The sequence below is a fragment of the Haplochromis burtoni genome, unplaced genomic scaffold (genome assembly GCF_018398535.1).
Source record: "Haplochromis burtoni strain Fernald_Lab_line unplaced genomic scaffold, NCSU_Asbu1 Contig_342, whole genome shotgun sequence".
Classification (NCBI taxonomy): domain Eukaryota; kingdom Metazoa; phylum Chordata; class Actinopteri; order Cichliformes; family Cichlidae; genus Haplochromis; species Haplochromis burtoni.
In genome coordinates, this window is record NW_024582703.1 from 8,673 (window position 1) to 24,694 (window position 16,022).

At 41.6% G+C, this 16,022-nt stretch overlaps 2 protein-coding genes across 11 annotated transcripts in view; both read right to left on the reverse strand.

The window, feature by feature from the left end:
* LOC102292543 (glutamate receptor U1) overlaps positions 1-2,859 on the reverse strand; it is a gene marked incomplete at its 3' end in the record, with an annotated part of 10,488 nt that extends 7,629 nt beyond the window's left edge. Inside the window, 3 exon segments of the mRNA XM_005942713.3 lie at positions 464-495; positions 2,469-2,541; positions 2,705-2,859. Of these exon segments, the coding sequence (XP_005942775.2) occupies positions 464-495; positions 2,469-2,532 (96 nt within the window).
* A 1,707-nt stretch (positions 2,860-4,566) lies between these two features.
* plch2a (phospholipase C, eta 2a) overlaps positions 4,567-16,022 on the reverse strand; it is a 163,020-nt gene continuing 151,564 nt past the window's right edge. For 3 of the 10 annotated variants that reach the window (XM_014340216.2, XM_014340215.2, XM_005942714.3), the window contains exon 21: positions 14,101-15,557. In XM_014340216.2, the coding sequence (XP_014195702.2) occupies positions 14,331-15,557 (1,227 nt within the window). In that variant the 3' untranslated portion in view covers positions 14,101-14,330. The other 7 variants (XM_042228677.1, XM_042228679.1, XM_042228680.1 and 4 more) reach the window with 7 other exon arrangements.

Sequence of the window (16,022 nt, forward strand, 5' to 3'; positions counted from 1 at the left end):
TATATATATATATAAGCTAACTTTGAAAATGTAAAGATAGACTTTAAAGCTTCCTTCGATATGAAAATTGTGAAGATGGCATATGGACTGTGTTTATTTGGTTTATTTTATACTTGACAGTGAAGTGTAAAGTGGGTCAGTAAGAATTATGGCGACTAGGACAGAAAACCCAACTTTGCCGATATAAAGGACAAGTGTTTATGTCTGTTTTTGAAACCAGAACACAATGTTTTAAACTATTAAAGAGACACTGTTCAACTAGTGATAATTAGCTTGCTTGTTCAAGTTCAACAAGGGTAAGATCAATTCCCAGTCTTCCAAAATAATGTATTACATGATTTAAGAGCTATTCATACAGTGAAGTTGTATATAAGAGGTATAAATTCTTATATTGTTGACTTGACTTTGTATCACAGCTGGACTTTGGCATTCTAGCCAGGAACAAGAGACAAAGAAAGAATACCTTTATGGTTGTGATGAATAACTCCTTGGCATCTAGAACAGAAAAAAGAAAAAGAAAAACAGCATTGAACTTTTGGGGGAAAAAGTAATTAAGCATCAGATCAAAATAATAGGGTTCAGTCTGATTAGTGGTTTGGTTTCAAGTCTACAGGCTTATGGAAAGTATGGCTTCAAAAAGCCTAATGAAGCATATTGTTCTGCTGAGTTCCCTTCATGTGTTTTTTCTCTGAACCATAGCAAATAAATCAGCCAAACAGCCAGTGAAGGACAATGACAGTCTTGTTTTCGGTTGTTTTTTAGAAGAGCTGAGAAATTGGCTCCATGGTGAGGGGAGGTTGCGAGATACAATAGGTGGGGGGGACAAGGCTCATTTGATGGGATCAAAGTGAGGTCTTAAAGGATGTGTTTTCCTGTTCTAATCTAACCATCCCCTCCCACCACCACTGACCAACTCCTTTTCACCATGTAATCAGGGGATAAAACCCCCCAGCCAATCCCATCATTACTCATGACACTCACAGTTGTTTTCTTCTTGCTCTAACTGTGAGCAGTGGCATGCCAGGACTTAACATGCCCTGCCAAGGTCTGTCAGAGAAGAGAAAATGATGGGAGGGTAGGGGTCGGGGATGTGGGGCATGCAGAGGTGCTAGGGGTGCAAGTTTTTCATAATTGCATACCACAACAAAAGCAGCTCTGGTTGGGTAATATAAAGCTGATGACATGATGCCAGTCTCCTCTAGTGATGATGGCAGGACCTACAATCTGCGGAGATGCTTGTCACTTCACTGCCTGCCTGCTGAGTCCTCCTCTCACACAGTTAATTGATTCATCACAGTGCTTTCTGGAGCACAGTAGGGCAGTAGCCCCTCCACTGGTGAGAAATAGGAGTCTGTCAGTGTGGACTGGACCCCTGTGTGAAGTTTGATAGGCCTCCAGCAGTCTAAATCTTGCCACAGAATTTTAGTTATAGCGTACATTAAAGTTGTAATTTAATGCTAGTTAGAGTAAAATGCTAAGAGTCCAATCAGAAAATGTTTTAATTGAAGGCGTGGAGGTGTTTTCAGTGCTTGTTTAAAATAAAACCTAATGGAGAAATGGATAATGGGGAACATCATGGTTAACAAAGTATCAAAAGTTGGCCCAGATCTTGATTTTTTTTTTTTTGAAATTGTAAATGTTTATACCCAGTATTCATTTGTGGGGTGGGGCTGCAATAATTAAGGGACAGTTGGATGGATTTAAAACTTTTATTCAATTCAGTTTTATTGATATAGTTACCTCCAGGTACATTAAACGAATGAAAAACAATTGGAGACCTAAGACACAAACTCGTGCCGATTAATCAGCCCATCAGTACCTCACCATTATTTCAAGCTTGGCACAACAAAGACAATGTACTGACACTGATTATTAGCTCTGGAAGAAACTTCTTTTCACGCGACTCTAAGGGAAATATCTGTAAGTAATAGACCTCATCTTGTGTACCAGCTACTTTTTACAAAGCTGGGAAGAAAAATGTATAAATCTGACAAGAATGTGGTCAAGCACTTGAAAAAACCCCATGCACATGAAAATAACTTTGTAAGATTAGCAAACACAACTTGAGGAAGAGAGCAGAGATTGAGCAATAACAAGTGCCCATGTATAATTCCCTGATAGCTGAAGTGTTGTTTGTTCTTACTTAGAACATTTTGCCTCATCAGAAAACATCCCTACACATGAAACAAGGGTTTGTAAAAGATCACATTAGTCAGTTACTAGACCTTTAACCAGGAGACCTGGGTTTGTGTCCCACGTTAAACTGTCATTTTCAGACTTTGCTTTATTTTTGAGACTTTGTTTGGTTTGGTTCAGGTAACAAAACTTCTTTGTAAGAGTGAGGAAGAGAACATGGTTTCATGATCATAGGTAACATTATTAAAAACCTGCTTAGAAATCTAATGCAACTCATGAACTAATGGCAATTTCCTTGATTGCACATCTCTCAGATGTAGCATTATTCTTACCTGCAGTAAAGAACCATGCAGTCAGGACTGCCACACAAACGAATAAAGCCATGCAGACTTTCATGTTTCCGTCCTGTAAATGACACAGACTACTTTAAATTTCTGTGAAAACATGACCATGTTTATGACGAGCGATGTCTTTGATTTAACATTGAAATTATCTGCAGACACAACACTTTTAAACAGGTTTTTTTGCAGTTATTTTTACTTGGGACATGAAGAAAAAAAAACCTTACCTCTTTCCTTACCTCTGCTCTGTCAGGCACAGTATGCAGAAACAAATTGTGGACACAGGGCGAGTCCAAGAAAACGAGTAAGAAATTAAAAATATCTTGTGAGCAGGCCACTGAAAAGACTTAGTGCGGCTGAAAGTAGTGGAGGGTTTATATGGGAAACAGAGAGGGAGGAGATAAGGGCTCACAGGGAGATAAACCCACAACTGCTGGGCCAAAAAAACTACAAAGTCTTGAGAGGTATCCAATTTCCTCGAGCTGGGTATGTTTTTCTGAGGCAGAATCACTTTATGTCTTAGATTTTCAGACTTTTAAACAGTTACCATGTGTTTTTGCACGGTTACACAACAGGATCTTTAACAACAAAGGAGGGCGGGGTATGGGTCAAGGGTTTTGGGAGCTTAACAGTGTGGTGGTGCAGTAAGCTTTACATATGGATGGACTGGAATGTCCCAGTGGCTCAGAGGAAGGGTGATTTTGTTTTGGAGCACATTTTCTCTCACTCCTGACCAACCATGAGGGATTCATCATCATAAATTCAATCTCTCCTGCAAAACAGCAACAGAGGTGACTGTGAAGCTATGTCCTTTGTTTAATTTGCTAGGACAAATGTTTTATTAATCTTCAGCAGTTTGTTAAAACTATCCAAACACCCACTCCCTACCACGTTTCTTTGTCTCAAAAATGTCTACGTATAAGCTGCAAACCAAACTGATTTATTTGTACAAAACAGGCAGTGATTTCATCTTGAAAGGAAAGACTTCATTCATTCTGTGAGACAAAAACCATTCTCTCAGGCCTTAAGTGCTAGACAGGGCCTGGAGGTTTCAGTTGAGAGGCCAAAACTTGCCAAATTGTCGAGATAAATACAGCTTTAAGAGGGACTCAGTAGATCTCTTGGAATCCTAATGAAGCTGTCTTTTGTATTTGTGTGCTGGCTGGAGCAGAGTCTGCAGCGCTAAAATGAGCATGTCGAGCTACACAAAGTCTTACAGAGCTGAGAAAGAGGCCTAGCAGTGTCTGACAGCTCGCCAGAGGTGGCTGTCAGCTTTGGAAATCACAGTCCTGACAATGGACAAACCTTTGACTGACATGCCAGTGTCCTGAGAAACCATGAAAACAGTGCATGGATCCTCAGCTCTGGAGAGTCAAACCCTAACACTTTGAGATCCAAGTACACTAACTCGGCTCTCGAACTTAAACTATTATAATGCCATTTTTGGCATCCTGACATGGGAGTTGGGGGCAAAACAAAGACCAGCATTTGTTTCTAATCTTTAAAAATGGTAAGCAGAGTTGGTGTTTTGTAGGGTCTTAACCTTACTACAGAAAGCACGACCTTTTCCTAACTCACTGTCTAGGAACTTGTGACGAAAAAAGTTGTTTGAGTGTGAAAATGCTAGTCTCAAGGAAACAGGCACAAATCCAAATTTAGGAAGTGTTTCACACTGAAACTTTATGATTGTGTGCAAATGTATATTTTAGCTACAAGTAAAATAACCCGAGTTAAACAACAACTCGATTCCAAAACCAGTCCAAAAGCACAGTATTGTCTCTTTTTAATATCTGATCTCTTAACAAGTTTGTCTCTCTTGTGAAGCTTCAAGGAACATTTTGTCTTCCTGCAGGGGGTCTAGTTCTTTTTTTCCCCTCCAAAGGTTGAAAGGGGTGATGGCTGGTAAACACAGACCCAAGCAGAGTCCATAATTAGAGAAGCCAGCACACTGCCAAAACCAAGGCCAAGGGCTTTTACATGTCACCTTGTGCAAGGCTGAATTAACCCAGCTAATGACTTTGTCAAAAAACTAAGACGGCTGCAGACAAGATTAAGTACAAATTAAATAAATGAGCTGTGAAATGTTCAGTATTATTAACTTAAGATTTATTCAGATCATTAATTCACAATGTCTAAATCAAACAAACAATACAGGATGCTGATGAATAAACGTGCTTTGAAATGCATAATTTTCATCTTATTTTAGTATCACAAACTACTGGAAACACAGGGTTTCAAACATGATGCCATTTTGATCATCATTAGACGATAAAAACAGTGTTTAGAATATTAATTTTCATATAAAATATATTTGCAAAAAAAAGCACAAGATTCGGATAAAGGTTACAGTACATAAAAGACATGCAGTCAGCATAAAAGGGCTAAAACTTGGTAGTACAGCACTGCTTCAAAACACAGCATCTAAATGCTGCGGCATGCCACAGATGAGAATGTTAGCAAAACCTGGTCAAATTACACTGTAACTACTACACAAAGAGAAATGAAGAACTTTAAGAATCGTTCCTTTCTTCAGCAAAAACATGAGATGAACCTTGGCTTTTAGCATTGAACTACACATCTTCCACAATGATACCATGCCATCAATTTAAAAAATATTGCTAGTGGATTAACGGTCTTATAAAAATGCATATAGTATCTAACTTTTACCACAGCCAAAGTAAGTTATTCCACTTCAAGTAAATAAAAACAACACGTCTTTGAAAAACATGTAAACGTGTATTGCTACTGTATTTGTAAAAAAAAGAAAAAAGAAAAAAGAAAAAAAAGAAACAACGAATAAAACCCTTGAACATGAGAGCAAATGATAGCCAACGAAACCAACATAAAAAAAAAAAAATTCCTGGTATTTGTCACTAAACACATTCTGGAAAATATCTAACATTTTGTGCAAACAGATTTCAGTATTTGTTGAACATTTTCAAGACGTTTCCTGATTGCACAAAAAATGTACATCATTGGTTCAAAATATACAACATTTAAATGTCAAACAGATTGTTCATGGATTACTAATAAGTGGTAAAACACCTTTCTTTAGACCAGTATTTTGCAAGATTTGCAGCTTTTTCTACAAGAAAGAAAATATTAATAATATAAATAAAATAAAAAGTTTTTTGCTGGAGCAAATTTATTCCATACTAGTTTCAGGCTTTCTCTCTTACAATCAGTTTAAAGTCAGCCAGTTCTTAGAGATTGAGCAAAAAAGAAACTGTAATGTTTTCAGGGTCGGTGGAGGTTTGGGATTGTATAGGGGAGGCATGTGCTGACTCAGCAGGGCATCTGCAAGGACTCTGGGACATGAAACAAGCACCTTCGGGGATCCCAAGCTCCTCAATGGGGCTACTACCAGTGCTAAGAGTAAGCCTAAAGCTTGCACCTCTGTACTGGAACACTTTGAAGCTTCAGTCTTTCCTTGGCCTCCCTGGCCCGGTTTGTAACGTACCACACACTCTGCTTTGGCTCCTGGAGGCAGTCCCTCGAACCAGGGTCTTATCACCTTGCTCTCCTGGGAATTCTTTAGACCCGTGAAGCGAAATCTCCAGCAGTCAGGGGCTCCACATCAGTCAGCTTCCGTAAGTGTTCTGTAAAGTGACTGGCTGAGTTCTGTGGGCTGCCATTTGGGAATTGGTCTTTGGTTTGCCTAACAGTGAAACTGCAGATGATGCTGTGGTACTTACTATCAAAGTTGCACCATATGTCATCAGAGGTCAGATCTCCAAGGCTTTTTGGACAAAGAAGCTGTAGCTGTTGTGGATGTAGCTGGAGGGGATGAAGATTGCTTCAGTTCCTCTATGAAGATCTGGCTCCAGGTGTGGCTCCTTTGACTCACTCTGCTGGCTCACTCTACCAGTGATTCTGCAGAAGACAGAGATTAAGCTGATCTTTGGGGCACTCATTTTGCTAAAGATTGAGGTTTGACTTGCTCTTGCATTGTCGCAGACAAACGCTGGGTGACAGCAGCTGGCCCAGCTGTTGGTGGTTGCCTGCCTCCAGTTTCCTCCAAAAACAATCATTCACGGTAGCATCTGCACAGATCTCTGGTACTGCTGACTGAGCCAACCTAGCTGAGGTTACATTTCCTCGAGCATGGCCCTCACTTTTTGTTCTTCTTATGTGAATGTGAGATGGCACTTGGCTAAAAGAAGCTCTCCTAATCTGAGCTGGAGGGACTGCAGGAGTTCTAGCCGACACGGTTGCATGAGGAGGTAGCTCTGCTTGGTCATCAGACTTTAACTCTTGAATCACTTTTTGTTTCTGCTGTAGTGTCCTGGTTTGGTTTGATTTGTGCTCCATGTAAAAATAAGTGTTTTTGTTGGTTTTGGGGTCTTTACTGTATCCTGATAGTAACATTTTCTCAACAGGGTTTGCCAGGAAGAGGGATGTGGTTTTGGAAACTGTAGAAGGTTTCATAGCATCTCCATTCACCACAATAGGACTGTGTACCATCCCATTTGAAGGAATGGTGTGCTGTGTTGAATGTACTGATGTAAATGAGGAGCGATGTGAATACTCTTCCTGAGTGGAGGCAGGATGAACAGAACGGATGCTCTCGGTGTCTTCTGGGGTTTAGTGCAAGAAATGGAAGAGGGGCATCTGGTCTGTGTACTGTAGAACAATCTGTCGAAAAAAAGAAGGAACTCTATAAGCTTGATCACAATACTGACCCAGTGGCAATAAAACCTAATCAATTTGAAAACTGGAGATCTTTGATCTGATGTATTTGGTATCAGCTTGGATATTGACATGCTAATGATTTGTATATTGCATAATTTAATATTGGCTAAAATAAATGCTTTTGAAATCATACATAAGTCAGTACCATGAAGCTGATGAAATAATCTGGCATGCTACTCATTTCTGCTCAGAAATGAGTAGCATGCCCTAAAGCACTAAAGTTGTCAAACAACAATAACCAGGCAGTTGTATCTTAGCTGTGTGGCACAATGGCTTATTCTCAATGTTGCCAGTAAAATGACAGAAAGCTAAAGTTACAATCTCAGTATTAGCTAACACTAGCAAGAATAATGGCGTCCCAGTGTAAGACCTGAATTTTTGCACTGTTCTTTTGCCTGCTCCCTTTACGGTTCACCACAGTGGCTCCATCTCATTATGTCACTAGCATCATCTTCTGTCAAACAAACTCTCTGCATGACATCTGCCACTACACCCATGAACCTTGTCTGAGGTCTTCTTCTTTTCCTCCCCCCTGGCAGCCTGATATACAACATAATTTGGCCAAAGTATCTGCTATCCTTCTGCTGCACATGTCCAAACCATCTCAATCTGTCCTCTCCAACTTGGTCAACCTAAGCTATCCCTTTGATGTACTCATTCTTATTCCTGATCATTCTGCTTCCTCTAGCTCTGCCTCCTGTCTTGTTGTTAGTGCTATTGCTGTGGTGGCAGGATTGGTGTATGGCTTAACTGCAGTAGTTGCCAAACCATGTCTCTCATATTTATACAATAGTAGGGACGATGTGTGGGACTACTATGCAGTAGAAGAAATGGAACTGGCAGAAGAGGAGAGTGACCACAGCTGGCGGGCAGTGATGTAAAGCAAACATCAGTACAAAATAAATTGTGTGAAAATAAAAGAGAAAACACTGAACAAAGACACAGTGTGAGATGGTGCATGTGTTGGGAGCTCCTGTAGCAGCAATTTGCTAAATTGGCACCCAACTTTCCCCCACGTGAAGATGTTGGACCGACAGCCCGTGTAGCTGGTGCACACATTGGTTCAGGTGGTGGTAGAACTGGCTTCAATACACCGACAGTAGGAGGCAGTGCAGCTTAAGCAGCTGGAGAACCTGCAGGTCCAGGCCAAGTGTGAAACTCAGGTTCTGGACAACCTGGTGGCTTGATATGGGTCCACCCTCACAGCTCCCCACAGCACAAGCTATCATGCTGGACAAGATGGGAGACAGATTATCTGCATTCCTGGACATCTTCAATGCCACAGCAGAATCATGTAGGTGTCTGGAGACTGATTGGCCAGTGCGGCAAACACTGGTGCGCTGAATTATTGGGCATTAAGTCTATTCAGACAAGCATCTATCATCCCAGGACTCCACAAGATGTTATTCCTTTAAACTATTTGGCAGGGAGCCAGGGGGAGTGTTGGAATAATTAAGGAAGGGTGAGTTTCTCATTCTGAAACTCACCCTGGCATGACGATGTGTTCACTGCCCTACAAATTACCTACAAACAAAGGCAAATACTTCAGAAGGAATTGGCTGATATGCTGGAGATGGGAGTAATAGAAGAGCCATACAGTGGATGGTATGACCTCTTGGTTCTTGTGATGAAAAGAGGATTCTGTAGAGTTCTGTGTAGACTAGCACAAGGTAAACGTGGTGTCACAGTTTGATGCGTATCCCATACTCCAGGTTGACAAACTGCTCAATTTTCCACAATACTTGATTTGACCAAGCACCATTGGCAGATTCCCTTGTCTCCAGAGTCTAAGGAAAAAACAGCCTTCTCTACTCCATATGGTTGTATATGGAGCCATGGTCACATTCCAGTTCTTCTTGGCCCAGGTGATGCAGCAACACACTGCATAAGCTGCCGCCTACCTGGATGATGTTATCATTCACAGTAACATCTGTGCAGAGCATGTGCAGCAGGTGGCTGCAGTCATGTAGTCTCTGCTGAGGTGGGGGTTCGGGGTTCATGGCCAACCTGAAAATGTTTGCAGTTGTATGAGGGTTACCACCTGAGAGGCAGACAGGTGCGCTCTCAGATGGCGAGGCCAGCAGTCATTGCATCCTGTCTGTAACAAAACCAAAACGGAGGTGAGGCAGTTTTGGGGCTGGCTGGTTCGTCCCGAACTTTGGGGAGCAGACCAGTCCCTTAACAGACCTCACCCAGAAAGTTGCCCCCAATTTGGTCCTGTGGATGCAGCAATGCCAGGTGGTGTTTCATGTGAAACCCTGCTCCAGACCTAACTTCTTCCCTCCCGTTTATTCTGAGGACTGATACTTTGCACACAGGGCTGGGGGTAGTTTTGTCACAGCAGGAAAAAGGGCTGATCACCCTGTGGTGTATTTCAGCTGAAAACTGTGAGTGTTAGACTTAGTGTAGCACACCTGAAAAAGAGCGCTTGGCTCTGGGGTGGTCGTCTCTCTTTATTCCTACGTCCTGGGGTGCTCATGGACCCTTTGCTCAAATCACGCCCCAATGCAGTGACTCTATTGCATTAAATATTCCAATCCCAGACCACCATTGGTATCTAGGTCTTACAGCCATATAAGTTCAACGTGATCCATAGGAGAGATATGATGATCACCTCTCCTCTTAACCTAGCTTCAATAACACTTTCCCATAGCTTGATGTTAATGCTCATCAACTTCACTATAACCTTAAAAGCTCCAGGAAATATATAAGGACTTTCAAATATTTTAGCCACTTTTTTTTTAAATGATAATTACAATCCAACTTAAATTTTAAATTTTTTAAGGTTTTTTTGTACTACATCATGCAGGTCCTGTGACATTAGTTTAATGAATTGTCTTTTCCACTTGTCCACACCAAGTCTCTATTTAAACCCCTAAACACAGATGAAGCTGAATTGGTGCATTGGTGAGGTACAGTATTTTTGAGAACAGGATGAGAACAAACAACTATGGTGGGAAAGAGAAAAGTTGGTGATGGATGAATTTAAGAGGCTGCATGCATTTAACAAAGTTTACCTGACTTTGGTCATCCTCTCAATTCTGCACTAGGATGGAAAGAGAGCATGCAAAAAGGGACACAGAGGGAAAAGGGTAATTTAGACAAACTGAGAAGAGAAAGACTGTAAGCAAGGAAACAGCTTTTTGGACAGAAGAAAAAACATCCTCACAAAAACTGGTCTCCATATCAGAACAAATCTCTCTCCATGTTAGACTGAAAAGAAAGATAATAGATAACGCTGCTAGAAAGGATTTATCTGCCAGCATCATATGACTTAACAGATGTCAGCTTGTAATCAGGCCAGAAAACTTGTAATTCAGCTCCCTACACAAACTTGCTTCCCCCATAAGGTTCATCAAACAGCAATGGCAATCACATGATGAACTGCAAAGGGCTCAAGGGGAGTCAGTTTAGGTAGAACAGCTGGTGTTTATAAGGAAGTCAACTCCTCTAAAAAATGTAATGTGTGGCTCAAAGGGGGATTGTGTGGACATAACTCAGACACCAGTACCTCGTGACTCGCAGGACTCAGCGGTTGTCAATTAAGTACCTAAAATATTCTCGGTTTCAGGACTCAAGCTGAATATACGTTGATTGCTATTAAATGCAATGGTGAAGTAAAGTAAAGGGTTTTATAAGATTCAATGCAAAATCCAGAATCCGAAACAAATACCCATGAAACATTCCATGGATAGTTGTTCTGGTGGCAAATTCTTTGTATTTCTATATTTTAAATAGAAGAACACATCTCTGAAGCACCAGATGTCCTTGAACAACATTTTCTAAGATGGATGTGGGCAATCCTTGCCCGATCAAAAAATAATTTCTTTCGCATCCACACAAACCATATTTTTCAGACCATAACGTGCACTGGATTATAAGGTGCATTAAATGAAACAAAACAGTCAGTTAAGTCAAACTTTACTCATCTCATTCTTCTTGCTTCCTTCACTTCCGTATCATTGATTCATTAATGTTGAATTCTATCACAGCTGCTCTATTCCCATGTTGTTGCAGTATATTAATCACTAACCTCGTATTGTGGATGGATTATCTCAGTTGGTCTCCTGATTGAAGTTTGGTCCGTTTACAGCATCCTGCCATGCGATCGCATTTGTCCCTAACCATCGGGAACCCTCACGTTAACTTTCATCGATTGGAAAAAAGTTCGCGTTCATCCTCCAGCTTCACTGTCTTTATGTTATGCTAACATAGCTGTGTCGCTAGCGATCACGTAGCACATCATTATATACCACCTAGCCCAACTTCAGTAACTCTACAAACGTCACTGCTGTTTAGTTTTCTGTCTTCATTTATGTTGGAAGTGATAACAGAGCTGTACGTTTTAATTTGTTTCAGAAATCTCTCAGTCAGAACATGCTATATCATGTTTAGGTGGAGGCTAGCGAGCTAACTTCCTGCTAACTTCTAACTCTGTTAAATTTCATAAATGTAATAAATTCTGTTTTCATGGATGCCTGGATGTTAAACTTAATTGTTACACCTGGTAAAGCAGCAACGCTGATCATTTTATTAAAGATGAAAGATTTTAGACAGTTTTTAACTATCAGTGATTGACTTTGGGACCTGAGGCTGACGGCGTTTAGGACCCAGATTACTCCGCGAGGCTGAACGACCCATTGACCCACCCATTGAACAGAATTTGGTGGTGAAAAATGTTTCTTATGTTAACCCAAGAGCTGTTAAAACTGACCGGGAACACTAAAGTAAGGGGTGGGGGTGAACGTAACCGGAGGGTTAAGCGGTGCGGTAGTTTACCAAAGTCGAGTTTTGAGCGCCGTGTAGCACATAAAATCGGTTCTAGGTCAGTAAGCACAACCAGAATTCATACATAAGGTGGACCGGATTATAAGGAGCACTGTCAATTTTTGTGAAAATTAAAGGCTTTAAAGTGCGCCTTTTAGTGCAAAAAATACAGTAGTCGAAAATCATGAAAAGTGATCTTTTTAAACTTTTATGAAGACTTTGCTAAAGCTAACCTTTCAAACATTAACCAAAGCATCCTACAGAGCAATTTTATGTAATTAATAGTAGGGGTGCAACGATACACAAAATTCACGGTTCAGTTCGATATTTTTTCGATACAAAAAAATGTTCATGCCTTTTTAATTTGTCATTTATTAAAATTATAAATATATATTTTAACTCAAAAGTACAGTTTTTAAATTTAACCCTAACCCTTGTGCGTGTTTTTTATTTTGACAGCGAATGCGCACCTGCGGACCACTTATGTGCAGCCCTGGTTATTTAGCTCGTCATATTGCAGCCACAGAAATTCTTTTGTCCATGAAACCATAAAGCTGCACTTTCTTTTTGCCTTATAGTCTGATTTGTCATAACTTCTCCGTTTTGTGGTAAGCTTTTCTTTGGCTGTCACTTCTTCACCCTGACCTGTCTTATTTGGCTCAGCAGAACTAAAATATATATCTGTCTGTGAAGGTTCTCAGTCATCCAGGTCATCGTAGTCAAATATAAATCCTGCTGCTTTTACACACGCACTCACATAAGCTCAGCGATTCTCTGCGCGATCAACCTCTCACATGTTTAAGCTGCGGGAGATTTCACTTGTCATGTTTGCATAGTAAGCTAACGATTAATAAGACGATGTCAGAGGAATTGGTGCACAAATTATCATCACTCACAGATCAGTGCTGTCGCTCTCTATACACAGTTCGCACGATTGCAAAGTGAAAGCAAAAAACAAGCGCAAATTCAAACGCGATTTCAATATGTCACATATTGACAGTGGCTCACCGATGCCAATGACATAATTACCCAGCTACATTTCCGAAAGAATGCAAAAGCATTGACATATATTTTTCCTTCCTACAATAGCCCGACGGGCAGGGCAGAGATAGATTTTGGTAGCCCGACTGAAAAAATCGCTAGCCCCAGGACGTCGGGCTAGCGATATTGCGAGCCCTGTATCTGATTGAGGAATCACTCATCTTTGGAAAAGAGAGTTTATTACAGAGAAATGTCTCTTTCCAAAATAAAAGCTATACTATCCGCTTCTTCTGGGCTATATTCTCAGCAGCATAAGGAGAATCATGTGCTAACAGCTGTCTAAATGACTCGGCTAAAGTTAGTAGCATGCTTGTTGTTTTTGTCTTTGCACTAGGATGATGTCGGCGTAAATGTGCAGTCATATTCGTTGTGTTCCCACTAGTGCTTTCAGGTTAATCTCGTTGAAATGACCTTAACGCCACAACACGGCAAATCTCCGTTAACGAGCTACCGCCGATCGCCCCGTGCATGGGGCTAGACGGCCAACACGTTAACGAGCTAACTGCGCTAACACACTAGTTCCCACCCATGTAATTGAGCATTGCATGGCACATCCAACATACTGTTTTACTTTAGTCCATGACTCGCTTACCTTCAGGGTCATACGTCACATGAAAACCAAAATAATTCCAAACGCCAGATCTGAATGAGGGTGGGGGAGGTGCCCTGCGCTCTTCCTTCTGACTATGCTGTCTGTGTTGAGCGCTCAGTGGATCTGCGCTCGACAGTGCAGCCTAGGCGGAGTAGTCGAACGCAGATTCACTGAGCGCTCCACACAGACAGCATCGTCAGAAGGAAAGTTGATAAAATAAATTACAAATGTTGTATTGTTCGATACATATGCGTACCGAACCGAAAGCACTGTAACGAACGGTTCAATATCGATACGAATATCGTTGCACCCCTAATTAATAGATCTACTACCACATTTTGCCTTATCTTTAGAAATGTTTTGAACTGAACTAAATGCTTTAATACCCCTGAATTATTCTCTAAAAACAGTTTAGGACAAGCAGCTGCTTGACAAATTAAAAGAGTCTAGTTTGAGTTTTTTTGTACTTTGTTCAAATTGAATGATTACTATGGTTTCTAGACAAAAACTTACCATTTTTCTCATCTGTCAAGCATGTGGATAAAGTAAGAGGATTTTAACGACATAAGCAAATTTGAAACAATTTCAATCATGAGGCTTTGATGAAAGCTACTGAACTCTAAGAAACCATTGATGGGGTTGGATTTGACTTCATTTTATCAGAGGCATGTTGCACAACACAGATCTAACTAACGGCAAAAGGGAAAGCTGACAGCACGTGCTACTAATACTGCTATAGCACACCATCTACCTGGTGAGTTCTACATCTGCCTCAGATACATCTTACCGGCAAAGAACATTGGAGACTTATGGCGCAACTCTTCCATTTTCTGAGCAAACAGGGCATTCATCTCTCTTTGAAGGGTACCCACAGCCCTCTTCCGGGTGTCAAGAATAGAACAAGGGGGCAGCGTAGGAAGAGACTCCAAACTGCTCAGACTGCCAAAGCTCTGGCAGCTACTACTGTCACTGAGCAAGAGACCTGAATTCATGTCACTGTATGTCAGTTTAGTGAGTACAGAGCCATAAACAGCACCATAGTTGGGTGGTGTCGCCTGCTGCCAACAGTGAGTGCTCCTGCAGTCTGGTGCGAGGCTTGGTGCTGGTGTAACAGCATTGGAGGATCGTCTGCGGGGAATGCTGCAGGAACGGGTGTACCTCTGTGACGTACCAGGTTGATTGTGGATATACTGGGCACCAAGTGTTTGTCTGAACTTAGATCTGGGGAATGGCATGGGCGAGTACTGAAATTGGGCCTCCATACAAGTCTTGGGTGTGGGAGGAACCTGCTGTACGTTGGGCTGGGCACCTAGGGACCGGGGCATGGCATCAGGTTCTGACTGGACTTGTCTCTTTGATGAGGAAGAGTGGTTACTTTTCTTTGGTCTCTCCCCATCTGTCACCTTGGACTTTTGCTCAACCTGACCCTCTCTTTCAGCCTCTGGGCTCCCCCTTGAGCCAGTCACACATGTGATGCAGTTGGAGGACATCCCCACACTGCCCGAGCTGCTAACAGCGAAACGTGCAAACACATTTGGCTTCGTGTCCAGCGGATCATGAATGCGGAGCCGAATGGCGCGCTTGAGAGGTTCACTCATTGGTCGTCGCTGAGTGTAGAACGAGCGCTTACCTTTACCTTCCTCGGGATGAAAATTTGTGTCGGAATGGTTCCACGGTCCCTTGGTTTGTTGGGGTGCCAGTGAATCCCCATTGTGGTGCTGAGAGGTAGCAGCAGAAGCCTTTTCTCCCTCCCTGGACTCTCGTTCCTCACTAGCTCCCTCTGAGCTGTAGTCTTTGGTGTCAATTGCAATGTCTGGTAAACCTTTCTTGATTTTGGGTTGACCTTTGGTAGGTGCACTGGCCGTGCGGCGCAGGAGGTGGGCCCCAAACGGGTTCTTACGGCTGTGCTGTACAGCAGTGTGACTGTCCAGGGAAGCCTGCTTTGGGTTTCTGTGAAACAACCCTTTTATGCCGCTGGCTGCTCTTGCCTGACAAAAACACAACAGGACATCATTGCCAAACACAATTCCCAAATAAGTTGAAGATATTGAAAACAATCTGCCATATTACACTAAATTCATTGCACCCAATGAATTTACTGCAGTAGTACATACATAGGATTAGTATAATGAGCATGCTTAAAATGAGGAAAGTAAATTAAATCCACATTTCCCACAGAAACGCACATGTGTGACTGATCTCTCATAGATCACACTGACATGATCATCCAGCTGCAACCATGCTGACTAGCTTTGAAATCCACTTGGATTCAAAGTGTTAGACATTTTAAGCAACCAGCTGAAGATCCTGTAGCAAAATATCAGTTACATGTACACATGCTTGAAGGTAACTGGCAAAGTTGAACAAAAACCTTCTCAACACTGCATGGATGTTTTCACTAAAACAGAAGGTCAAAGGTTACAATGACTGGAACAAAAGAAGGACACTGTGGC